Source organism: Neodiprion lecontei, chromosome 5 (genome assembly GCF_021901455.1).
Source record: "Neodiprion lecontei isolate iyNeoLeco1 chromosome 5, iyNeoLeco1.1, whole genome shotgun sequence".
NCBI lineage: Eukaryota > Metazoa > Arthropoda > Insecta > Hymenoptera > Diprionidae > Neodiprion > Neodiprion lecontei.
The window spans coordinates 32,362,817-32,390,421 of NC_060264.1; the positions used below are offsets into that span (position 1 = coordinate 32,362,817).

At 41.2% G+C, this 27,605-nt stretch overlaps 2 protein-coding genes across 3 annotated transcripts in view; one reads left to right on the forward strand and one right to left on the reverse strand.

Annotated features, from left to right (window-relative positions):
- The window catches only part of LOC107217136, a 73,042-nt gene that overhangs the window by 31,777 nt on the left and 13,660 nt on the right, over window positions 1-27,605 (forward strand). The window contains exon 2 of the mRNA XM_046740636.1: window positions 16,505-16,602. The gene's annotated coding sequence lies outside the window, so the exon portion shown is untranslated. The remainder of the gene's footprint in view (window positions 1-16,504; window positions 16,603-27,605) is intronic.
- LOC107217143 (fez family zinc finger protein erm) lies at window positions 1,773-26,932 on the reverse strand. 2 transcript variants are annotated; one of them, XM_015654517.2, is made up of 2 exons: window positions 26,460-26,932; window positions 1,773-3,835 (listed from the first exon to the last, which is right to left on the reverse strand). In XM_015654517.2, exon 2 carries the CDS (start codon window positions 3,826-3,828, stop codon window positions 2,674-2,676), a length of 1,155 nt encoding a protein of 384 aa, XP_015510003.1. In that variant the 5' UTR covers window positions 3,829-3,835; window positions 26,460-26,932; the 3' UTR covers window positions 1,773-2,673. The 2 variants fall into 2 exon arrangements, with proteins under 2 accessions (XP_015510003.1, XP_046596591.1); XM_046740635.1 differs by lacking the exon at window positions 26,460-26,932 and adding an exon at window positions 22,125-22,220.

The following is a 27,605-nucleotide window of genomic DNA, read 5'->3' on the forward strand; positions in this document are numbered from 1 at the left end:
GTTTAAAAATTTTCATGAAATAAATACTCCTCATACTTTTCAATGATTGATAGCGTACATAGAAATTCACAGTGGAGGTAAACTTAGAAATGAATTAATCGTTGGGAAAAAACATTTACTCTCTATTAATTGTTTATTGCATTATATATTGTTTTATATTATATACAACGGGGGACCATATACATATACATATTCATCTACTCTATATTAGATATCTTATATTATATTTTTATATCGCAGCTTACTTTATCTTTCTCATTCAACGTAATAATTTTATCCGAATTATTGCGGCTTGTATAACTTTGTTTTTCTTTCATTTTTCTCACGCGGATCATTAGACAAAGATGTGTAAATTGATATTTTTCTTTTAATAAGTTTTCAATTAATTACGGTACGTTTCTCGAGTTTCCCGAATACTTCGTACACAACGATCATTATAATTGTATCTGTCTTACATAATTATACATATTACTGCATACTCTTGAGTCGTAGTCGAAGAAATTTGTTATTCTGTTCTCTTTCTTTTCTTGAAACCTTACTCCACTCGTGTCTCTTTCAATTTGTTTTTCGCCATTCCGTAGCTTCTTTCCTTAGGTAGGTATACTCGAATCTCTTCGACGCTAACAAATCGGATGGAAGATATCGAATGGCGTGGCAAATTGATCTTGCACATAGGTCGTATGTGTATGCATGTATGTACATTTGTATAATAAATGCGAATTAACAATTCGCATAGCAAATTTCATTTTTCCGATTCTACGCTTGCGTCAATACGTAATAAATGTATATTCAATGGTTTATACGAAAATGAATATACATTGTGTTTTAGTCTTGATTTTTATTTTTACTTTTAATTTAAATTTTTTTTTTTCTTCTTCTTTTGCTCATTACCAATATTGCTCTATATTCAGTGATTTCATGTTGACAATAATAATGACAATAATAATAATCATGACGGTAATAATAATAATCATAGTTAACATTTGTTATCTATCTATTGTTTCTTATAAACTACTATCACACCAATAATTTATACACTTGCCTAAAACTAGATATGATTAACTGCGCCTATTATTCATGGAGCCGCATGTCGATTTATATATCTGTTATTCGTTTGAGAAGGAAAATACACGGAAAAAAGAAAAAAAATAGAGTAACTACACTCGAAACGTGATTGGGGGAGGGGAGAAACGATTCCGACAATTTAACAGCCGTTCGTTCGATCGAATGTCAAATATAAAACGATAAAAAAAAAAAAATCAATGATTCCAATAAACAGATATACCTATATAACTATGTAATACGCGTAGCCCATAAATTAGAAGTACAATAATTTGTAATCTCGATGCTTTTTTTTTTGTCTCATTGGTAAAGTACAATATATTTATAATGTATAATAATATATGATAGGTACATGATACATTTACATATACATATATAATATTATGTATAATTATATATTTACAAATATTTACAAATCGTCGCAACCGCGTAATGTCCAAATTGTTTGAGCGATAATCGGTATCATATGTATATATATATATATAAATAAAAACTAGTTAATAATCAATGTGACTATGATTAATGTGTCTTGCGGTGTAGCCGTGCATCATGCGGCTTAACGTGGCATACAATTTTAGCGTGTAGTATACATATATGTAGGTATATTATGTACTTGCACGTGTGTAATACGGGGTACTTCGTCTAGTCGTGGATTCAATGTTTGATTCTGATCCCCCCCCACCATCCCGCCCCCCTCCACCTCCCTCCGGTCCCCGATTCCGATTCTGATCCCGATCCTGATCCTGGGCAGGTGTACAGCTTCTCACTGTCATTGCACACTTGAACGGGTACGTAAGCACGTACGGTATACCCTCTCCCGCGAAAAGAAAAAAAATAATACCGTACACACAGAGGTATATCATATATATTACATATCATATATTCGCCCTGCCTTCGCAATGAAGGAAAGACGGAAGAAAGAAATCGAGAATGTTACAGATTTACGCAGGGTATTGTAATATTACACTCTTATTCCGTGATTCGTAAGTGTACACAATCTCCGGGTGTACGCACTCGCAGGGAAATATAAGTTTATACTGTTTATTTGCCTTGGTTTTTTTTTTTGTTCTCTTTTCTCATCTCCTTTTCGATGCGAAAAATCGTCAAATGCGAACAATCGATGAACTGTCCGCAGTAATTTCGATCAAGTAACTATATAATATAATGTTCGTTATACGCGTTATCATATCATGGTGATTAACTTGGTCATCGGTTTTATCTTTGGTCGATATAATTTGGTAGAATATTGAATAAAGTTTAATATTAATGACAATAATAATAATAATATGAAGGGAAAAAAAAACGATGAAGTACGACGTGGATATGGAAAAAGACGATCACGTCGAGTGATGTCAGAGAATATATTGGTTTAATAATATTGTACGATGCGTTTCTAAAGCTTGTGTAACGAATATGATCGACCCTTTATTCGTCGTGGTAATAATGTATACTGTGGTAGGTATATGAGATTTGAAAACACGTCCGGTAATGAAAATTTATTTATCACTTTGACGCCTGGGCAAGTTGTCCGGCGTGATTTTGGTAACATGATGCAGGTCCGATGATTAGAGGGCAGGCAGTCTTTCGCGTGCAGAACGCGTTTTGATTGGGTCACAACATCTTGTTTAGATGATAGGTCGTACTGCCTGGCGGTGGCAGCAGGAATGGATTAACATAATTGTGACCGACGGGGCCGTGATGGATTTGTGAGAATGGCGTCTGCTGGTTCTGACTTTGACCCGAGGCACCGAGTCCACCGTTGAGAACCGGAGACCCGGTTTCGTGGAGCTTGCGCATGTGCTTTTTGAGGTCAAAGTTCCTGCAGAAACCCTTGCCGCATATCTTGCAGGAAAACGGCTTCTTGTCGTTGTGGGTGTGCATGTGAAATGTCAGGTTGTAAATCTGGTGAAAAGCCTTGTTGCAAATTGTGCACTTGTACGCCTTTTCGCCGCTGTGCGTTAGCTTGTGATTCTTGTAATTACCCTTCTGGTGGAAACCCTTGCCGCAAAATTCACATATGAACGGTTTATAATTGGCGTGAATTCTCGTGTGTGTGTTCAGGGTTGAACTCCTGTTAAACGCCTTTCCGCATGTCTGACATTTGTGCGGCTTTTCCGCAGTGTGGATTATCTTGTGCCTGCACAGAGTACTCGCTTGACGGAAACCCTTGCCGCATATCTTACAGACAAATGGTCTGGCTCCCGTGTGAACCGGCATGTGTCTCGTGAGGTTATAGTGAGCGTTGAACACCTTGCCGCACTCCGGACACGTGAACGTTTTCTGTTTAGTTCCTGAATTTACGTCACGTGGCGACGGCGAGGTCTTCTTTCTCATGACCTCCTCCGGGGACGAGGCTGACGACGGTATCCTCGACGATTCCGTAACCGACGGTGGTGGCGTTTGGCTTCTTATCGCCGACGGTGTTGAAGGCGTTGATCCGCCGGTCACTGACGGAGCTGGAAAGGCTCTGAGCAATGGACTCGGGTGGTAGTAAAGAAGAGGGTAGTGTTGGAGCAGATTTTGGTGCCTCAACGTCGGCACGTATTTCTTGAAGGCCGATTCTAGGTGCGCGGAATAAGAAAGTGACGGCAGACCCGCCGTCGGCAGGTGTTGGGGGTGAGACGGTTCTGACGTCGGCTTCTTGTCCGGTTCCATGATCTTTGCGATTGAAAATGTCAGGTTTCTTGGCGCTGGTGAGGTCGCCTGATCCGCCGGCAAACTCGTTGGATTCTCCGTCGCCATCGTTCCGCTCGCAAAAGGTTGCATCGCCAATCTGGAAAGCGAAAAACCCTGTTAAACACTTTTATATAGGTATCTGCGACGCGGTGCGAGGCACACAGTTTGCTTGTTCTGATTTTCGTCAAAGCGGGGAACCACTCGACCGGGCTTTCAGAGCTCGGAGCTCCACCCTCCGCGTTCCGACCATAAATAGAAAAAGTTACACTAGTATCGATGTTTTATTTTCTGCCCGATTCGTTCCTTCATATACGTGAGATTCCTTATCAATCATCGTGTTGAAACATTCGCGTGATCAGTAGAGAGTTAGAATTAAAAGGACTGTATAGAGAAAGTCTCTCAATTCTCACGGTCAACGAATCGGATCATTCATTTCCTAACGAGTCGGACCCACATGATATGATTATGATCTGATGTCCAGTCTCGCAAATTGTTCATTACCGTTACAGTTCTTCTTGTTGCATTCGACCGGATTCAGGGCTGGTTAGCCACTGAGTGATATGTTGCTCTAATCTTTCGTAAGGCTTGATTGAGATTAAGTGAGCCCACCGAAAATCGGTCCTGGATCTCGACGGTCTGGGAACACGTCCTCCTTGAGTCATCGCAACAGTCGAAGGGTAAGATAGGTGTATGTGAAAGGGAAAGGAGAGACATCCCAGACTCTGAAGAGATCCGAGACCGCCCCTAGGTCTGAATGACTGAAGTTGGCCTCGCCACTTCTCGCTTGCTTCGCAAGTCCAAATATATAACGTCATTCGGAAGAGCAAACATTCCCGGGCTCTCTCCCGGTTTTGTGCGAGGTTCGCGAGTCAGTTTTATCCTTCTCACTTTATACTTCTCTTTTCATTTAACGCTGACCATTTTGCATTTCATTCAAAACCACGTCGACCTACTTTTCTAGGTTGCTCTTTGCAGAGCTTGAGGAAACAAACCTTGCAATGTTCGCGAAAACAACGGGGATAACGATCATACGAAATAGGATAATGAAAATGATCGTCGGTACTCCCTGTGTCCCTGTTCTATCAATCGTTGAAAATCCAGTCAGACGCGAATAAAAGAATGAGTGAAGACTTTTGGCCGCATGTCTAATTGCCGAAACAGTCCAGCCAGCCAGCGCAGTGATACGTACACCGTGTCGTGAGCATCGTTGTATACGCTCGCCTGGGCAGAGTTGAATGGTAATTAGAGCTAGATACGTGAGCATAACCGACAATACGCCGCTGTCCCGTGTCAGTCAATTGTATCTCTGCAACAAAATGGCCCCCCTTTACATCCGCCATGTTGGTTAGATTGAATTAAATTGGTGGGATTGGCTACAGCGGTTGTACGTGGTCCCGGATTGCTTGGTCGGCTTGTTAAATACTTTAACAATGTAACGCCTGGCCCCTCTTGTATATATATACCTTATACCAAAAGCCCCTCCGATAAAGGGCGGGAAAGAAAGCAGAAAAGTAGTGAAAGAAAAAAAACGAACGAACGAACGAGGGAGAAAGAACGATCTTATGCATGTATCTGGGACTTTTTCAACATGGGGACAGAGGCAAGCTTGCGCAGTGTTGCAAGCTTTTTCTACGGGGGTCCTGGATCGGGAATTCATTCCCTCCCTTCCCACTTCGCCGCTCTCCTCGCTTATACCACTGCCACATAATCACGGGCCTTTGTTGTTCCCATTCAGTTGACGGTTGCGTTTGTTCGCCACTTCTATGGCGAACATGCAGCCAACATGCGTGCGCCTACATTGACGCAGGATCTAGTCTTGGAAACTAGAAAAAGCGGCGTTCGCGGGATGCAACGCCGATGAATTCTGACCATGGTGTTCAAATTCGCCGCGTCACAAGCTCCTGGAAACGGGTAACTGTCCTCGCGTTCCTGGACATTCGATTTTTTAAATACTGACCGTCGGCGGCGGGAAATTTGAATCCTGATTTGATTTGTACGCATTGTTTGGTTGTTCCTGCTACTATTAGGCGGCATTTTACTGTCGCTCTAGGATGGGTGGCTGGGTATGGAACATATGTCAAGTGGTTCGCGCCTCCGCCACGAATCTCTACATGTATACACATACATACACCAACCGTCGCCCCCTATTTCAAGCAAGAGAAGCGGGCGAATTCAGAGCTTTATCAAGGGGGAAGCGAGCAGCCCTTTTTGTGAGGGACCGCGCTCATGATGCCCCGCGGGAATCACTGTCGACAGGCTAGTATATACGTCTACGTATACCTATGCACATACGTACCTACATCGCGCAGCAGCGGTGGTGCAGTCTGTATGGGACGATGAAATTAATTGACTGGAAACACGAATCCGGTTCCCGCCTCATAGCTCGGCTCGGCCACGTTTGACCATACAGAATAAATTGTAACATTATTATACTTGTAACCTGGCATAAAACGCGTATTTCCCATTTTATTTTTTTTTATTTACCGTTCATCGATGAAAAAGAATGTATTAAACGTTTCCGATCAAGCTGTCGCAATGTCGCTTATTTATATATTTTGTGAGCAATGTTTCACTTCATTGGTTAATGATTAAGAAACGTAACGGATTTTTTATTTTTATTTTGGATAGGGGAAATCGAAGGAGAAATGGGAAAAAATCGTTTTCAAAATCGTTTCTCTAATGTCGTCTCGCCGTGGTATTAAATTTATATTGTTATCGCCACCGTGAGTTTAAGTGCTAGATATGGTAATCATGGGTAACTAAAAGCGACGAGTTTACGGTCGCCATGTCCTTCTAAGCAATGCTGCTTTAGGTTAATTAATATGCACACGGGGTCGTTGGTAGTAAACGTTATACGAATTGACAGCTTGTGGCCGCTAAAGCACTACAAGTAGTAAAAACAAGAATGCGGTTTACAAGGAAAACGACGATGGTAAAAAGTGTCAGCTTTTTCTTTTTACGTAGATTTTGAAGTTTAATTTCAAATTATTACAGGAATAGAAGTATGTCCTTTGCAATGAAGAAGCGGGGAACAATATGTTTACTTAATTTTTTTTTTTTTAACCGATAGTCATTAAGGTCAAGTATGGAAATTTAAATGAAACTTTTTCACGTGTACCGTTACAACGATAGACTTTACTTTAGTGGGTGGGAAAAGATGATGAGTATTTACCCGTAACGTGATATACCTTCGTGCCTCTTGTCATCAACGAAATCCATCAAAAACCTGATCGAGCACTACGTTGTTACAGTAGAAGTGTATGAGAGTACCGTTTAAACTTTTCGTATACCATTAACGATGGTTCACGTTCAACCATCCAATCTTGATTCCTCGATTTCTGCATGCATGCAGGGAACAAGTGCCGGTGAGTAACTCAACACTTGAGGGTCTAAAAGAGGATCTAGAATTCTGGAGAACTTGAAATGGCTTTGCAAATTTACTTAGCTACTAATTACAAGTTGTTCTACTACTACTTTTACTGCCACTGTTACTCATCTTCGCTAATTATCTTTCCTACTTCAATGCCAGGCTCTCTTGATTCCTAATACATTTGTAAGATTTTTTTTTATCCATTTCACATCTCAATTAATCAACGATTTTGACAGTAAATTCTTCTTCCATTTTCGTCTTTTACAATTGCAAAAATGTCTGCAAAAAGTTCACCCTTTACAGCTTCAAAGTTTATTGAGAAAATATGACAATGAATTACTTGGCGCTGTTGTTAAACTTCTAAAAGAGTGAAAGTCTTAAAATGGATTCAGGAGATAACCGATTCGCTTATAATCCGTCAAATGAAAAATGAACAGAATCAGCTTACACTAATAGCAAGTTCTGAAGCTAGTTCGCGTGTTAAAAGCACATCAATTATTCTTTCAAGAGGAAGTGAACTGTGCGCGTTGTATCTATGACATCTTTCCACCGTGATTCTCGGTATTTTCTGGAGAATGATAAAAATTACTTTCATTTCAATTCATACCATCAATTGTTTGACTATTTATAAAAAACTGGAGGTTGATTAACTTACAATTATTTTATACAGAATCGTGACAAAATCCGGCTTGGTTCCAAACCAAATGGTGGCCAATTTGATGGCCAAATTCATACGCGTTGTAAGGTACGGTGGTAAAATGCTTTAAATATCGTAGGAATCACGAATTTGTATTGCCAGTGCTGACGTTTGCTGAACGGTTGACACATAATTAGCATCCTGGTTCAAAGAAGGTGCGATCTGAAGATGACAGGAGGCACAATAACTCCCGGCAGGCGCCCCAACAACTTGCCTGCTTACAGACACCCGACCACCAAAACTCTCCCAACAAATCTATCAACCCCTGCCCCAAGGCTCCTGAACAGCCACGGAATTGTCTCGCTAACTCGTAAACGGGTTTGAAATTCGCCCGCAGAAGTTTATTCGCGTTTTGTTTTTTTTTTAACCTGCTTCCTTTCTTCTTTTCTTTTTAATGGAACCAGCACGAAGTTTGGTAATTCTAGCCAAACCGATGCCCAACTTCTCCGAATTTCTATAATACTGGTAAAAGTTTTGACAAGTCCAAAAGACGGCCGAAAACGAAGCGATTGATGGATTAGGATTTATTTTTTTTTTTTTTGAAACGAAGAAAGGTATCGTGCTTCTGGGATTGGTGAAGTAGTATTAGGGCTTCAATTCACGGGGAAAAGGAGTTCTAGTTTGTTTGCTTGAAATGCTGAGTAACTGAGAGAGAAAGAGAGAGAGAGAGAGAGAGAGAGAGAGAGAGAAAAAGAGAAAGAGAGAGTGCAGGTCGATCAATTCTACAGGGCATCGAGTCGCCTCCTTTCTATAAACTTTGGGTAAAAGTGGTGAGCGGAAACAAGGCCGCGCGAGATGAAATTAGTTTAAGGAGTAATTTAAAGTTAATTGGACGCCAGTTTCTGAGAATAATTCCTTTCGCTGCTTCCTCTCTCGCTTATACTTCTTCTTGATCCCTTCTCTGAGAGCTGTTCGAGCCACGTCCTGATCGTCGTCACGTTATAGGTAGGTACTATATGAAAGAAGATTTTTGCAAATTTTTCGTACACGTCTCCACGAAACTAAATGTGTAAAAACTAATAATAGCCAATGGTACTCGGGTTATCACAATCATAGCAAAATTTGTACTCTCTTATTTGCGACAAATTTTTTAGACTTAAAGATCGAGTTCTAGCTTGCGGAAAAATCTCTTCTACCGCACACGAACCAACACAACCCTCCATATACAGCCGTCAGTGAGCACCAATTGAAATGGTACCTTCTATAACGGTGACAGAGATTTCCGCACGTTGATCGGGGATTCCCGGGGCGTTTCAGTCTGCGGGGGATCCACAGCTGCGAGGCCTTCCGTTTCGCCTATGGTTTCCTCTTCGCGATGGGGGTGAGAGAAGGGGCTCGTTATCAACAGGCATTCAAAGGACACGACTTTCGAACCCTGGCGACCATCCAGGATTTTGTATCACGAAATTATTTATTTAGTAGTAAGCGCTAATTTAGTTTTCCTCAAAAGAATATCGACTTCTCGCATATTCGTCTTTGCAAAAGTTGAAACTAACCGGCGTCCCGTAACCTTGGATACAGTTTAAGTCGAGTTCCTCTTGATACAGTTTCTTGATGTTTAAAAAGTCTACAAACTGACACGTTATTCGGCGCCACTTATAACGTGCTTCACGTGAAGTATACATGTATGCACGTATGATTTTTATTCAAAAGGCCGCGGTGCTCGTTAGAGGTTAAATTCGAAACCGTTCGCACACGCCCAGCACGCCGCCTGCTGCAGCCTTCTGTCCTCAGCCAGTTCTTGTATAATAACCTCGTTTATACGCCGATGTGTGGATGTAGTTGTTTCTACAATGCGAAACGAAACGTGCCTCTGATGGTAACTCGACACCATCTAGCTACCGAAATAATAATAATGATAAACGTAATAATGGCGGGAAGGACAAAAAGTCAGCGAATCAGACAATCGACTTGGATTCTTTGCAGTTAGGCGCTCCGAGTCGTTTACAAATGCCAAAAAGAAAAGTCAAAGTACAAAAATGCCCTCGATTCAGAATTGTACAAATGGAAGGTAATTCGATCGATAATATTTACCGACATTTAAATTTCAGGTGAAAATATCGTCAATAACTGCGTGAAGAAGCTTATGGTTAATTTGTTTTTAGGAATTGCTCACACTGTCATAAAAATGCCGTGTGGACTTCTGTGGAATATTTTTTTGTATCAATCCAACACTATTTAATGACAATCTAATACTACTTATCGTCAATTTAACACTATCTGACGTTCAAGTTTTGAATTGACCACGAAAATTGTTCTATAGTTATAGGCCACACGGGCCACTTTTGGTCAATTTTAAGACCGTCAATGTTTTACAGTGTACTGTGAAAAGAGTGGTCAGAATATTGATGCGGTTTAATTTCCGGTATTGTTTTGACTGATTTGGTAGCTTTTTCTTATGCGAGCATGACAAAATATCAATTGTTCACCATAAACGTACTAGAGAAAATCTGTGCCTATAATAAGAAAGACTGGAAGCCGTAAAGCGAATCGAGCGAACAGTCTTTGGCATGATCTCAAGATCCCAGGTGATGTCTGGCCCCATTCCCATTTCCATTCCCCTTTCCATTTCCCTCACCATGGCCAGATACAAGCGGTACCAGCTGAGCAGCTGATCGGAAGTCGAATGACACGGCGTCGTAAAGACATGCCGACAATATGCGTGCGTGGAATAATAATATAATCGTGAATAAGAACCTCGAAGAATTCATCTCGGTGAAACAAGCTGCACGGGGAGAAGCGATAAGTATAAGTGAGAGCTCTGGTAGCCACTCCGCCTCCGCGATTTAAACAATGGTCGGTTGTGTTCAAGAAGAGGCGCATCTTGAGGAGCTAGGGGCGCGTGCGCCGCCGGCAATGTTCCAGAATCGCCACTTCCGGTCTCATTCAAATATCGCCTTACCTTCTTGGTGTGCACCACCACCACCACCACCACTACCACCACCATGATCACTAGGACTCTGCAATATTCTATTCGTCTGATCGTCAAAGAAACGATCATGCATGGTATGAATTTGATACCACCGGATATGCCTGCCATGCCACCTACTTCCAGTAGCTCCTTTCTCCGTCTTGGTTCGGGGCGTCGTCCCCTTGGCTAATACCTCTCCTCATCCAGGTATAGAACAATCTCTTCGCCACTTCGCTTAATACACACTGTCGTATAGCTGCCAACGTCGTAACGTCCTTCGTTCTTATTGATGCACTCTGCATTATACGTGTAAGAGGATACCGGCAGACGGACGCGTGCCAGGCGTGCGTCTCGTTCTTCTCTTCTCTTGATGCCTGCAGCCAGCTTCGAAGGAGAGTTAGGGGTTGGTAGGTGAGACGACGTTTGCATTGTTGATGCAGTCGGATGGGATTTCAAAGTCTCGATCAATTATTGTATTTGTATTCGAAATATCTCGCATAACAAGTATTTCAACTTCTGAATGGTAAATTTCTTTGACGGTCAGAATAAATTTGCAAGTAATATTGTCGGTTTCAGGTTATATCTGGTGCCTCGAGAATCAGAGTTCACACCGTATGATGTCACATCCGTCATTTTAATATACAAATCCGAGTCCATGTTGCACATTAGTGTAAAACTTACATCACAAGTGGTGAGAAGTTTCTGCTAATTTTACATCACTTGACGAGGATTGTGATATGCCTGAAGTCGTACGGAGTCGAAGCTAGGAACCTGAAGATATCCCACTAGTTATTATCGACAAAACTGTAAAATATATCAAAACCAATTTATAAAATCGGATTAACAGACTATACGCTTGAAACCGATGATCCAAGTTGGTGTCAAAGACAAGTTTCTGCGCGGGGTTGAAAGTTCTGGTACAGATAGTACATAGTGTCATCCTCGAAATTTTGCTTCCAAGGTGAAGCCAGCCGCGTGATCGAGAGAAATCGGGGGCATACGGTCGCGAGTGTATGAATTGGTTCTTTATCAGATATTGATGTGTGTACTCCATTTAGGGGCTGCGTGCAGTCTATTACCTCGGCGATCCGCATTGATAGGCACGTCAAATACGGCATCCGCACACATGGATTCGAATATAGACACGAGCAGCCTCGACATCACGTGTATTCATTGCACAACGTCCCACCACCACCACCCTCTGCCTAAACTCTCTCCTTTCGCTCTCACTCCACTCCCCGCCAAGAGCCAATAACAGCTACGAATGTTGATTGGCTGGCTGATAGCCGTAGTTGCACACGGTGATCGGGTGATGAATGCCTTCCAAGATTGGAATCAAGCGTTCCACGAGTACGGCCAAGGCACCGTCAACCGCCTGTAACTTCGGAGGAACCACGAGCTTGATAAGAATGTCCAGACATTGAAATGGGCGGTGAATCGATAATGGTCAGAATTCTTCTAAAGTACCAACGGAAATTTGAAAAATTTAGAATCACACCACGAGGCACTACAATCCATACTTTTATCTGGCTTGTTTTTATCTAGTCACTACTTAACACGTATGAGGTATGTGTATCAGTTGTACACACGTTTAGACCAAATTATCGACCCTTTTATTATCCAAAACTATAAATTTGCGGTACAAATTGTGAATTTCTCGATGACTAAATTCAATTGGTTGGAGGATTATACACTACAAATTCATTTGTTGGTAATTTTAGAACTAAGGATCAAAGAGATACAACCCAAAAAAGGCCAATAATTGGAACAGGGTCAATAACTGGTACACTTATCTTAATGCTAATGTCGACGGATTGCCGATCGGTTCCTCGGCAGTACAATATAATCTGCAGCCTAGATTCCACCCACCTACTGTACCCTCTCGGCGCCATAAGTACACCAATCGACAAAGGCGCTAAGGGCAAAGTGTCGGAAGTCTTGTTCGGCGGTTGCCAGCTGCCGCCCCCAGGGTTACCCTTACCCTACGGTACGTGGCTCTAGCCTGCTGATGCCATGCCATCTCTTAGCGCGACGGGTGCCTCGGACGGCTGAATACCCTTCGGGGTTTCTCTCGCGTCCCCGCCTTCATCACCGCCTCGATTCCAACCGGAGTAAGCACTGCTCGCGCTTTCGTTCCTCTTTATTCCAATCTCTATGTGTGCCAAACGAAGCCCAAAATACATTATACGTTGGGGCTTTCACCCGAAATTAAATCGTATCTCTACTACCTTGTTTAACCCGTGACGTAGAGCTCAGGCAGGTTCATGTTATATGTTCGAAACATACTACTGACAAAACACAGTGTGATCCTCAGCAAATTCGCAATGGTCAATTTGATGGGATAATGGGGAGGGGGAGGGGTCACGTTTCTCGATATACCCATTTAATTCCCTCTGTTTTTTCCCGCCAAACCGTTGTGGTGATTGGTTAATACGCCAACGACAGACACGTGGCCGGAAGTCGGTGTTCGCTTGCAGCGGTTCCGGTCCTGTGGGATGAATAGCACATCTCGTCGTATCGTATTTGATCGCTGTTTAAAATTATGGTTGTGTTGTACGTCCTCACCTTGCATGTGTGGTGGAGCTGGCTGCCCGAGCTATTGTCCCACATTTCATTATATCGTATAGAACGGAGTATCATATGTCGCGAATAAGTGAACGACGATTTTTTTATCCGTGATAACACCTTTAGCCAGCAGCTTATAAGGAATCTCGAATCTGGAAGTAATGATCGTGCGCTCGACTTTAACGATCGTTACCGATTTGACAACTCTCTTATCGGTACGCAGTGATTACGGTTTGGAAATAGGGGAGGCGTGGCTGTTGAACTGCTATTTAAGACGGGAATTGAGCGGTGATTTCGAGGTTTATTTAGCGGGAAATGATGCCTTTCGATTTAAACACGACGAGGGGGTGAAGACGTAGGGTGGGACGCACGGATATATTGGTTTTATTGTGTGAGAAGTCGGTAAAATTATAAACCCCTGGTAGTGATTGATGTGAATAAATGTTGTTTTTTTTTTATTTGGTAGCAAATTTTTCCAAGCTGCTGCCGATCGGCATACACTACTTTTCCCTGATGTAATTTGTGAGCGACCGCATGACGTACAACGTTGAAGTGAAATTTTCACCACCACAGGCCTGACTTTCTGCATCTGCGCCTCCCCACAGTTTGATAATATGTTAAGGTTCACGGAGGAACTGGCGCAGTTCCGTTCCCTGCTCCAACTGTCTTCTTATCAGACCTCGAGCCCCGGGGGACAGGCTAATTTCTTTCGAGGCCCAACGTACGCTGGGCCCGCTTATCGGTGGCTATCGATCTTATTAAGTGAGCAATGCACATGCCACTCTTGGAGTTGGGGGTGGTGCTTACTGGTACAAGCTTCTCCGCTTCCTCGCGGTTCATACATATGCAGGCTGTTGTGGAGGCCAGCCGACAACCGGCCTGACCCTTACACCTGCCTCAGTGCTCATTGCTCACTCCTCACTGCACAACGCCGCTGCTTTTATACCGCTGTATGATGATGATATTCAATTTTCAAACTTCAGACAACTCCCATTGCAATACTGCTGCTGCTGCTGCTGGTGCTGCTTCTGCTGATGCAGGGTTTAATACAGAATATGCAAAACTCCCACGACATTTGCTTACCGATGTGCGGACTACTTCATGTTTATGAATTATCATTCCTCGGTGTCTCGTATATAATCAGAAACTGAATATTCAACCGTGTAGCCAGTGACTGAATTGTCTGTTCTGTTATATAAGCAGCACCTTGATCAGGTATATTGATACGCCGTTGAAGAAAATATCTGATGAGGAATTCTAATGCCATATGCACAAAATGAGTAAAACGCGAGGCACACGATGCGCAAGAAGAGATTCATGGATCAGATTCAACTATCGTCTACCTACAGAAATATAAAAGCTTAGAGGATTGATCCTTAACAAAGCAGTTTCGGGATTTGGAAACAGGCTTGAATATTTTGATAAGCTGTAATGAAAAAAAGTCATAGCAAGTGAGATAAAAAAAAAAACAAACAAAACGAAACTTCCTTGTATCTCAAAATCGGTTGGTTTGATTTTTTTGAGGTTCCGAGTCCAAATCAGCGATAAAAGCCGCCTGAGAATAGATTTTAAGACAAAACCTAGGTATTTGGTTATGAGATCGAGTATTAATATCCATACGAAGGTTGCATGGGACTCGATCTATCCTGGGATTAAGCAAACATGTGATGCTTCTTTTGAAAAGCACTCAATTTAGTCGAAGAGCAGAGCACGAGAGGTGAGCATGGGGAGGAAAATGATGAGCAGTAGCGAGAGGCGGGCTATTCTATCTGATAGCCGAGCCTTGATTGATATCAGAGCTTTAGCTTGAGCTTTAGGGTAGCCGTCGGGGTGCCAAGTACTGGAAGGGGTTCATCCCGCTAGATGAGGGAGGAGGTTCTTGCTCGGGCCATCGAGCTAGAGGTTTTCCTGCGGGATTAACAGCGAATGTATGGGTACCCACTGCGCGCCGTTTAGTATTACGGTACCAAAGTTTATAGGCATATATCTGTCCTCGGCGCACACCAGCTGAATACTGCTGCAGGTAGTGGTGGTACATGTTTAATTATAATCTAATATTTAAAAGGCAATTTCACGGCTTGTTTACCGTACCCCTAACCTTAGGTACGTCGCTCTATTCCCATACACCACCAACATAACCAGTACCTACTGTCGATACCCGCCGACGAGTTTTACCCACGATAGAATCCATACGCAATATTTCGACTTGTGCCTGGTCAATTACCGTCCATTTCTCATTACCCTCATTTTGCATTTTAAACGATGCCCATTTCCGGATACGAGAGTCGTGAACCATTACGCATGGTTCGGGTCTCTCGATAACGTGATCATTTTTATTAGTAGAACAACAATACGTGGAGAGGCACAAACGGGTGCAGGACCTACGATTTGATAAGCCTCTTAGCAGCACGTTGACAGATGGATTTAGCGAGGAATAAATAATAACGAGTTGACGCGTGGCCGGCTAGGGCCACGATGGAGAAGTTCGATATGTACAGAGCATGGTCGGGTTCTAAGTGGCATAAACATGCCATGTTATTTTTTTATTATATCAGGTAGATAGAGTCCAGGCCATTACGATTAATCTCTTCGTGTTGATTCATTCCACTTAATTTATACGTAAATTATACCCAAACGACTTGACTGCGTGTTGGGTCGAATCACACACACACACGCACTCGCGCAAACGGCATAATATTATACTCTAGTATCTACCTATATCTCTTTACCCGACGCGCGCTATGTATCATGCCACCATGTGTGTCTCTCTATAAAAGTGTGGCTAACGCATTATATGCGAGTGTGTAACGTAAGCACGGTCCACCTCCATGCTCGATGAATAACTATGAACTTCCTGTTTGATTCCAATTTACTTTCACCCCTGCAACTTGGCACCCACCTACCTGAGCCTTGCAGCACGTACCCTATCCAGACTGCTAACCTGATTCAACGATTAGGCGCCATTTCCTTATCGACACAATGTTCTTTCAATTTTCTTTCTTTCACTTACCTACCCACCCCGCTGCATCTCCTTGTCGAATTGTTGAAATTTCATTACACATTGCCGCACAGCATGGCGCATGCATCTCTTGGGTTTGAGCAGACCCAGTCATGATTATCGGATGTACTAAATCTCTGTAACATCAATTTCTCCATTAAATGTTGTGCCGGTTCGTCAATATCTGCTTTTATCTTCTCGGCTCATCGTTGGTTTACTTTGTAGAAAAGACGGCATCGAGATGGGTGGTTCTACAAAAAAATTTTCACGTCGACACGTGAAGTCAATGATGGTCATCGCCATTAGCAGATAAACTCACTGCGGTACGTATCATCTCTTCTGCCTACTTTTCTGCTTTGTATAATGTAGGTATAGGTGTAATCCGGATGGCTTTGATGTCATTGACGCCAACGGACGAGCTGTGAGATCTCTTTATCTGATTCACATCTCTCAGAGGTCCTTTGACGCCTCTGATGCCTCTGGTGTCCATTCTGCCACCGACCTGCTCTGTTTTCACCTACCAGTTTTGCATTCAGTTTACTTTACCACACATCGTCGTCCAGCTCCTGGCAAGGACGACGAAACCTGTCGCCCACCAAATCATGTCAAGTAGCCGCCATGGTTTTATGTATTATAAAGTGTGATGAAGAGTGCAGGACGACGCTTTTTAATCACACTTTGCAGTTTGCACTTAGGCCATGAAGCATGAAACGAAGATGAGAGGCTGATGTCAGATTTTTTTCAACGGTAGATTTACGCGTTCTTTTTTATCGATCCTTTTCTTCAACTTTTGTGTTTTTTCTACCTCGTTTCCGTATGTACACCTATATTTTTGTGAGCTCAACGACGTGTGGCGTGGCTGTAGTGTGAAGTATGTAATTAAGAAAATTAATTATCACATCACAATTAGTCATGCACGTGTAGTAAAAATGGAACTCGGTTGGTACAAGCCAAAAACTAAGTATCACACTGTGAGATCTTAGAAATGTCTACGAGATAACGCATCAGCTATTATACCGAGACAAGACGACAATGGAAATATTACTTCCGGCTGTCTAATATCCCGGTTTATACGCGAACATACTCTTGCGATTAATGTATGTATGCGCATAGACAGGAAATTCCTCTACTGTTAATTTGGTTGATGAATCCTCAAATTCTATTAGGTATCTGGTATGGGTGACAGGTACTAATTGCTTGTCAGCTTTGCTTATTCTATATATCGATATACATATAACTTACAATATACCGGTTATATTTTTCAAATAATGTTTACAAACAGAAAATTGAGGCTTCTCTGACAATAATAAAATTAAAAAAAAAACATACCGCTGACGCTTGTATGAGTTTTACGATTTGTAACATTTTTTATTTCTTCCGCACGTCATCGAACCGCGAAATTCTTTTCCTTGCAACTTTCTCAACGTGAATTATGGCACGGTGTAAATCGTCACTTGGTAGTCACGTGAAGGTGCAGCCATTTGTCAAGTATGTAAACATGTATATGAATATATATATATATTATATGTATATGTATACATATACAGCTACCGTGTTGCACGCTAAGAAAAGAGCAATCGTTTAATAATACATCATAATCTTCGTAGCGTGACTAGCTAAACGAAAGTCAAGCCTGCAGCGTCACTTATACCAGGCCCTATGTTTATATCATTCATTCAGTTATTATTTTATGAATGGGTGCGGAGACTCCCGTTCCGAGATTGTAACAGCAGTTAAAAACTACCGTTCTTATCATCCGATAATCTCGAAAAATAACGAGATCCTATAACCATTTCACCCGGTAAGTTTAAAGTTTTTCCGATTCCCCGGATTTCCATAATATCCGTTCAGTAATTTTCAAAACAACGGCAAGACGAATGTCCGATTGCTAAAATCACGGCAAGCGGTGAACGAAACGCCAACTGGTGGTGGCGTCGTGCAATAAAATGACCGTTATTTTTCGGTGAACCGTGATTGGCTGCAACTTTGATCGGCTTTAATTCGAAAACCGTGCGAAAATGAGCTTTGTTGGGTGAACCGATTTTTCGTTGTTCAAGAGGAATGGTACGCAGTGCCAACTTAACCTTATGCGAGTTTACGAAGTGTGAAAAATCATTTAAAATTCTCTAGATAAGCGAGCTACTGTATGCGAATAGAAATTATCGTTGTCGTGAATCTTCGGTGTCACATTATGCTGCGTGAATTATGACAGGGTAGATTAGTTTGCGCAACCCTTAAGTCCGGCCGACGGGACATACAGGTGCATTTTATCGACTGCCCGCCTAACCTAACCTAACTTGACCTAACTCGAACCAACTAACGTATCTACCTGCACACTACAAATTACTCGAACCCGGCACCTCCGTCGGGCGTAATAATACCGGTAAATGCATTTTACGCATTTTATTACTCGGGCGTCTGTTTTATTTACCTTATATAGGTATACGTGTAAATGTATATTTTTACCCTGCACGCGTTACTGGGGAATAAAGATCACCGAGGGGACTTAAACACCGCTCGTGCTACTCGACACTAAACGTAAAAAAAAAAAAAAAGAAAAATGAGCGAACCGATGCGTGGGACGTTCTCTTATAAAGCCAAGTAGACTCCAACAGTAGCAGGGAGTCAGGCATGGAATTCAATATTCAAGAATTGCACAAATTGGTTGTACTTCGACTGTGTTGGAAAAAAAAAAATCAAATTTCTTCAATCTTGATTACGTTTTTTTTTTTTTTTCTTTCGCCTGATTAAATCGGTTGAAAAATCGACGCCAAAGCGTGTAAGTGAAAGTATACACGGGTATGATGTGTAAGAAACGGTGTTCCGGAACGTGTTTTTGATCGTATATGTATAAGTAACATCTGCTGTATAGCTCGTACGTCTCGAGTCGAGGGATTAATTCTCTGTTAACAGTAATTATTGTTTTAGTTGATGGCCCGCGGCGGCTGTATTTATCTATAAATGTGTATGAATGTAATATAAACCCTTGAGTTTAACTGCAGCGCACGGGTTTGTTAATATTCTACCGACGACTAATTTCGGGCCTATCAATCCCCAGATAATTCGAATGGGACATATAAATACTTGAAGGTGTGACACTTTCGGTTTTAAGATCGAAGATAACAGCGTCACGCCGTCGCCTCACGGCTAACCGAGCTGCACGAAATTCTTTAGGCCTCGACGCCAGGGTGTGTCTCAAGTACCTGCGTAAATGTGTATCTTACATCTATGCACAATGTCGTCCTTTATACCGTATAATGTACAGGTATTTATAGACGAATATTCAAAACACGCCTGCCTGCTGAATTGTATGTTATACAATTTTTTTTTTTTTGTTTTTTCATTTTTCATAAGCGATACTTTCGTTGACGATGATATCACGCTGAGAGGTTATTTATATTGCTGAATTAAAGCATGATAGAAAATTGTGCGAAATTGTTGAAGCAAAATATTACACGTTCGCATGAATTGCTGCAGCTTATATTTAATTTGTACTTTGCTTAACGAAAAAAAAAGAAAAATGACCTAATTAAGGTGCCAACGTGTCTGTACAGAGACTGGGAATAATTATACCGCAGATTACGCTATCGTCATTCAATCTGTCTAATTCTTATTTATTATATTTTTAGCATTCACGTATAGCTGCCGCACTTATCGCCAAGGCTGCAAAACGTTCACCCGTGTATAGATTTTAGAAAGAGATTTACGTTAACAGAGGACATAAATAGAATTCTAGAATGCGTAATTCAACCCTACTTTTTGTGGTCTTGAAGCAAACAACGGTATCCTTTATTTATTTTTATATTTTGAAATTTGATACTTTCAATTGAGAACCGTCTAATATCCGTAATCGCGAATAATTCTTCTACTTTGTATACGAAAAGACGTGTAATTTTGCATTGATCAAATATATTTATTACAACAATAGAGGGAAGAAAGTAAATGTTGAGCTAACGCACAAAAATATATAGGTACTGAAAATTCGCTCGAGTCCTCGCAATATGGATGAAAACCTGGGAGAAATTATCAGACTCTAGATTACAACCCTGTGTAAGGTGAAGAGGTGTGAGGTATAAGAGCAAGGTAGCCGCATGCAGAGGAGAAAATCGCGAGGGCAGGCACGCAAGGTAGGTATAATCAGAAATGAAATCGTCGTATTTTCAACGGTACAGCATATACGACAAGACAGTTTAGACAGGCAGGTCTCAACCACCTTTGACCTACACCTCTCACAATCAGCACCGTGTGTATAATCAGAGAGAAAAGGTGCCGCGTTGCGACGCCCTCACCTGATTTCGAACGAACCATTCGTACGTACGTACAACGGCTAATCTTAGTCTGCTATCTCCAGCCGAGAATTGCTAATGGTTAAAGACTGGCTGGGGAAACGCTAGACGATCACTTATATACTCAACGCGATTATTGCTCAGAGTTTATAAAGTCGAGGCCATAGAATCCCCGGAGTAAGGAATGGATCGGCGTCTCATAGGACAGAACCGACCCCACCTTACAAACATTTCACCATATACCAAAGGAATACTCAAGATTCTTCACCAACTTTTAACCAACTTAACCAGCTCACAATGCGTCGCGTGATAAACTCAAATGTCTAACTACACTTGCGTTTCGCAAATTCGAGGTGATCATGAGGATCGTTTTGCAAGGCGTTACATTGGGCACGAACCTAGAATGAGTGGTACTGATTGACTGTGGCATTTAAAATCTCCGATTCAGTTACGGTCACGGAAATATTTTGAACCAGTTTTTTGATCACAACAAACCAGATCCTCGCAAGTTGAAAGATTCGGAGATAAGTCGGGAGCGAAAAAAACTGAATGAGAGTGAAGGTGGAAGATTTATTGGCCGAGAGATTAACCTCTTCTTTTGCAACTTGTGTACCCTGGACTGCGTGCAGGAGGATCCATCGGGAATGAAGTGATCCTTGTGCGTTATACGTTACTATACGTATATAGGAATGAGAAGAAGGGAGAAAGGAAGCCAGCCGATGCGAATTTTCAATTTTTCTCCCACTAATCTCTCTCTCTCCCCTTCCGCTGCCCTTAGGATCGTTTTTCTTGATCAAATATTGGAACAGGATTTCTCGAACGGATATACCCTACTCCGACATTTCTCATACCTATACACGTTATGCCCTGATCGTTTCTGCGGTACATACAAAGAATAATCAAAGAAGACAGCCGTGCAGCTGAGCTAACCCCATGTATGCATTATCGAGCACTACTGTGCCATTAAATCTGGGCAGCGAATGTGTGCCTTTTATTTCACGTTTTCTTTACGGATATTACCCATGACATACGACCATTCCGTCGTTTAAACTTCTCCAAATTCGTTATGCAGCTACAGAAATGAACAGGCATTTCTTGTGGTGTCAATTTTCGTGTTTTCCGATTTCCAATACCTTATACTCCTTACCTGACGCTCATCGTCAGTTATTCCATGTGTACCGTTCGAGTAACTATAACCCCTGTTGTATAAACGTAAGCATTTAAGTGGTATACCTACTACGTGACCTCGCCAGGCTCTGAAGTGTCGACGATTTCTCAGGCTATCTTAAGCCAAGAACTTTTCTGACCGTAACTTGGGACTCCCCCCCTCTTTAACTCTAGAACATTAGTGTCGCTGGGGAGCTTGTATTTACCACCAACACTGTAAAAATAAAAGATAACAAACATACGCCTCAGTAGATACCTATGCTAATTCGTATACCCTAATGCTAGCTTAACACTAGTTTCTGGCTAACTAATTTGACATTTCCTCAACTAGGCTTGACTCCATGGCGGCTGCTGCGTCAACGTCAAGGTGTATGACCATAGAAATTACACACCTTGATCCCTGTCCGCCTTAGGATGGCATGGAATAACCTCTTATCTCTAATGCGGTATTCTTGTATTCTCTTTCTTCAGAATTTGCGGTCTTGACGTTGATCCCCTTGGACTAAGGATATACTTTCTGGTCTAATAGAACGAACACAGAACACAGACGCACAAAAAAGTGACCACCGTACCAACTAGTGATGTAACGAATATTCGAATTCGCATTCGCAAAAATCGTGCCGATATTTTGCGAATGTGATTGTCACAAGTACATCATATTTTGCTTACAAAAATTGTGGAAATAATATCAAACACGAAAAAAAACATTAGTTTGATAATGAACTTTTATTGTATAAGTTTGTTTTCACGTTTGAATCACATTCTAACCTCAAACTAAATTGTTTCTGCTATCAATTTGTCGTTAAACAATCAATCAAACTATCGGCTTAGTTCGGATCAGCTCGGCAATTTCCGGAATAAGATGCAAACTGCTCTAACGTGTGCACGTAACTTTCATGGTGTATATGTCAGTCAATCAATTATCAACTTTCAGCCGTAGAAAAATGGCGATAGATTTAAAAATGTATACTTGTATTCGTTACATCATTAGTACCCACATGGTTTTGAACATGCTCGACCCGAATCCGGTGTCAGAATTGCTCCATCACCCCCAGATTTTAAGGTATATGTATTAGGTATTCCACTCTAATTCATGCGCACGAAAAAAATCTTCCAATGTTCGAGGTCGACGCCCGAATGTTTTAGGCAGGAGTAGGTATTCAAAATCTGGGGTTGATGAAGCAATTCTGACAGTGGATTCGGATTCAGCATGTACAAAAAATTATAGGTATGGTGGTCTAGCCCGTCTCTTGTTTCACAAGTGTCGTAGTGATGATTGATTGATTCTTGTGTAAAATGGACGCGCACTTTATACATTCCTGTAACCCGCCAACGAGCAACTGTTTCGATGTGAGTTGCGGTGTTATACTATCCAATCCAATTTACTCCTGTCGTGGCAAAGCAGCGAGGGGAAATCCCTATTTCCAGTCACCCCAGTGCGTTGGGAATCATCCAATCCCGACACTGTTTACAAAACACTGATTGGTTCAGTTTCGATTTTCCCTGAAAAAGATTGAAAAAAAAGAGAGGAAAGAGAAAAAGAGAAATGCAAGGAAAAGAAAAAGAAAAAATAATGAGAACGTTCCTGATATCAATTATAATGCAATGAAATCGTTCATTCATTTACTTGTATCCAAAAAATATGTACAGAGTCGTTTCATTTTCTGCTGACAATGAATATGCGAAAAATTTAACTCTGACAGTGTGTTTACTCGCCATCCGTTAGGTGGCAAAATTTCTCTTTCTCGAGAGAGAGAACAGGATGATATGGTCATGTATTCAGGATTTCAACAATAATTCATTAATCAGTTATTTGTGTAAACTTTTGTGAAAGTATATATTTCATAAATTTTTCTTACAAAATCGATTGATTAAAACATTTAACGGTATTTTATTTCCACAGTGGAAAAATAAATTGCAAATCCGATGGTAAACTTGCAAATATTTCTGCAAGTAAATGAATTAATAAATATTTACAATTTTGCGTATAATACCGAAATAATTGAGTCGCTAACACATTGATAATTATCGCCACGTGGTATCGTATAAATATTACTAGATGGATCGGTATATATTACACATACAGAGCATACAACTGTACGTATAATATTGCAAGGGTATAATATAAGGCACTGCAGTATAATGAATAACGTAGTAGCTGGTTATACACACGGAGTGTTTTGTGTCGTTAAAATAATAAAATTAGCGAACAATTAGTACTCGTTTTTCGGTTATAAGCATTGTTTTATATAAACAGGCCTATTGACCCTACTGGGGTAGGTTATCCGGTATTATTTTCAAGTCTTTAAGTGGCCCGACTGCAGCCTTCCCTAACCCTGCCCGTGCAGCATGGAATGGATATTGAGAGGCTGATGTATAGTACCTATACATATTATATACAAAATCTACGCACACGTTAAATTAACCAACGTCTATGTACCCGGCCTCCGATCGCTTAAATACGAGTGCCAATGTACGATTCTCGCACACAGTCATGCAGTATATCAATAAATAGAGGGGTCTCGCCTCCGATAGACGGTAGTTAGGTATACGTTTTTCTTTTGTTTTCTCGAGCAGCGCCGCGGCGCGATCTGCCGGCTATACACCGCATCATCATCTATGTACATCAGCAGCTAATTCTCTCGTGGGGATATTTCAACTGAAAATTTCGAACCAACTTCCGTATCCATTACTCTGCTATGCACACTTCTCGAAGGCTTTTTTAGCCGAACACTCATACACGTACGGCTGGATATAATAATTATTCAGTAGCCCCAACTTTGATCGACCTTAATCTCGTTTGCTCAACAAATTGATACTCTTATCTGATCATATGCAGAGGGTATAATCACCCCCCCCCCCCTTCCCTCATATCTTTTAATTACTCAGATAATCGCTGTCGGACAACTTCGGGTCTCAACACATTAGATACGGGTTATTAAATGAAATATGAATGTTGTATGAAAAAAATGTCTTCGGTTCCGCTGCATAATCGAATCGAGCGACGGTTGTTTGACTCCGTTCAAACTCCGACGGCCGGTGATTGCCGGTTTTTTTTTTCTTGTTTGTTTTTATTTTTCTACCATTTTTTCACCTGATCTTACAGCACGAACTATCCTGAATAGTGTGATTTTAAGCCCAGGTGTTCGGTTTTACAGACTTTGTTTACTTACAAATTGATCAAGCGCGACGTCATCGCCAACTACAAATTCTTCCACCGCGCGACCGTCGCTCGGAGAACTTTATTTGATCGAGATAATTTCATTCCTGAACACAGTTCGATGATCAAAGTGATCGTATCAAATCCAGAACGCGATATATTTTGGGGTTGCCGAAATTTGGTTTTTCTTTAAAAAAATTAATTTAAGAATTGAGGAGTGACTTGATTATACAGTATGAATGTTCGTATTCCAAACTAGTAGACCAAACAACATAGAATAATGGATATTGGAAATTGTTCGAACTTCAACGATCACGATCCGACAAAATTCATCCAACGATTGAACCGATCGATTATCAGACCCTGATTCTAACCGATATTTAATACGATTACACGCCAATTACCAGAGTGCACTGTAGACCATTTTAACGTCATAACCCGTAGGCTCTTGAATGTTGCGATCAATGGAGTGAAATCGAAAATCTGTTGTCCAGTTTTCAGGATCGATTTATAATCATTCTATTGTGGAAAGGTGATCTTCGTTCGTTTCTTTCATACTCTTGTTTCACCTAACTACATGTATACCTGTTGTGTGAATGCTGGTAGCCGTAATATCACATATCAATGTAACCATGCGAATCTCGTTCAAATTTTCGCGGACGTGTTTTAATCCGTTTGAATAATGGAATTCTGACAAGTTGTTGGATTAAAAACATATAAAATAGGTGTGGCGTTCGAAGGTTATCTCCGGTTTATGCGCGGACGGGCGTCGACAGCCCTTCTCGCCTTTATCAAAGCAGCCATAGCCGCGGAAGCCACCCCACCTAAAATCCTCGGTAAATCTCGTTGAATAATCCACTTAAACAATCCAGCTAATTGCGCTATAAGCTCGTAAAAACCAGCGGCAAGCCCCGATGTAATCGGTATTATTAATTATTCCTTATTCCGAGTTCGCGTACGTTGATGTTCATAAACTTTCTTTTGTTCTTGATATAAGAGACTTTATACATAGAGCACCTCATCAAGGATAAAGTACCTAAATATTCAATTTATATCGCAGTTATTATCGATTAAATTAGACCGCCTTTTTAATTATCAAAAGTGTTATTGTGCGCAGAATTGATCCGTCAGTCACTTCGCAATCTGTAGGTATACATAAATAATTCGTTTGAGTTCACCTACAGCGGATTCATTTCCAAATTTACAAGGCAGTTTGATTTCATCCTTAATCGCTGCGCTGCGGTCTGAACTGAATTGCAGCGATAACGATCAACAATTTGCGTAATTAATACTCATGGGCTTCTCAAGAAGAGCTGCTTAATCACCTCGCATAGGTTCTCCTGTTGCGGAATGATTAATTGATGCTCGGAATAGTTGGCATGTCCATTTCACTTGAATTATCTCACTTCCTGTTTCTAACAACGCAGCTATAATATGAGGTTCTCGGTGAGTACGAGACCGCGCATTAGAACAATGAAACGGAATTTTGATAATTGAATATATATTTTTTTTCCTCTACTTTTATAACCGTTTTTTGGTTTGTATAAGCATGTAATGACTTACTTACTTCAATATTCAGTGTTGTTAGATCGTTTGCACGAATTCGCTTGCTCTCTCTTGCTTTTTTCGTGCGATGATTTCTGAATTCAATTATGTTCCGATGTTGTACCTTATTTAGTAGATACGCACAATTTTAATTTCACAACACTTTAAATACGCGTGTTATTATTATATCATTGTTGTTATTATTATTATTATTATTATTATTATCCACGGTACGATATATCATCGACAAAACAAACAATATTATGTACGTATTTTAAATATACTATATTGTATGTTGTACGTACAAAATTATGATTACACACTGACACGGTATTTTAGATTCGTGAAATCGATACACCTGTAATGTATGCATGTTAAAAATCGTTGTCTTCGACATCGAAAATCCCAACCGAATAACTTTTCAACCGCAATGGTGGTCGTCTCTCAATTCTGCGCTAGCCAGACACAGATTAAAAAAGTAGTGAAAAAAATCAATAGACATAAATGAAGAAAAAAAAAAAAAATATATATATATAATAATAAAATTTAACTTATTAAATAAATCGAGAACACAAAAAGGTTCGTTTTAAAGTACGGTTTTGTTCTCAGAATACGACGCAGTCGCGACCCGCCGCGTGTACAACCCGCGTCGTCGGTTGTGCGTAACTTGTGCCCGTCGAGCTGGTATTATAATGTTTTTAGACCGAGAAAAGAAGTGGCTGGCCTGGCCGTGTGACGTAGGTACCCGAAGCTCCCGAGGTTCACGCGCCACGAGCAACACGACCGGCATCTCCAAGCGATCGTCTGGGGGCGTGGCCATGGGCGTGGCCAAACTTAACCCCGGTGACCACGCCCACTAGCCACAATAAACTTAAAACTTCCACCCGCGGCGCGAGTTTCACACCGTAAAAGAAATTTCACCAATATCTCGTCGCTGGTGTTAAAAGAGCTGGATTTCTGCACCGCGTGTTGAATTATTCATCCGAATGATTACGGAAAAGGAGAAGAAGAAAAAAAAAATGAAAAGTACGATCACTCGTTGAGAATACACAAGTTGTATCAAGTTTTTCAAAAAAATATCCTGATACTCTGAGACTTGGAAAATCTACTCGCTCCTGTGGCATTTTCTCGAACGGTTCAGTGTGATCAAGGTACCAAAATACGGGGT

Excerpts from the sequence above, each read along its gene's own strand:
- LOC107217143 (XM_015654517.2), bottom strand. The coding sequence starts at position 3,828 with ATGCAACCTTTTGCGAGCGGAACGATGGCGACGGAGAATCCAACGAGT.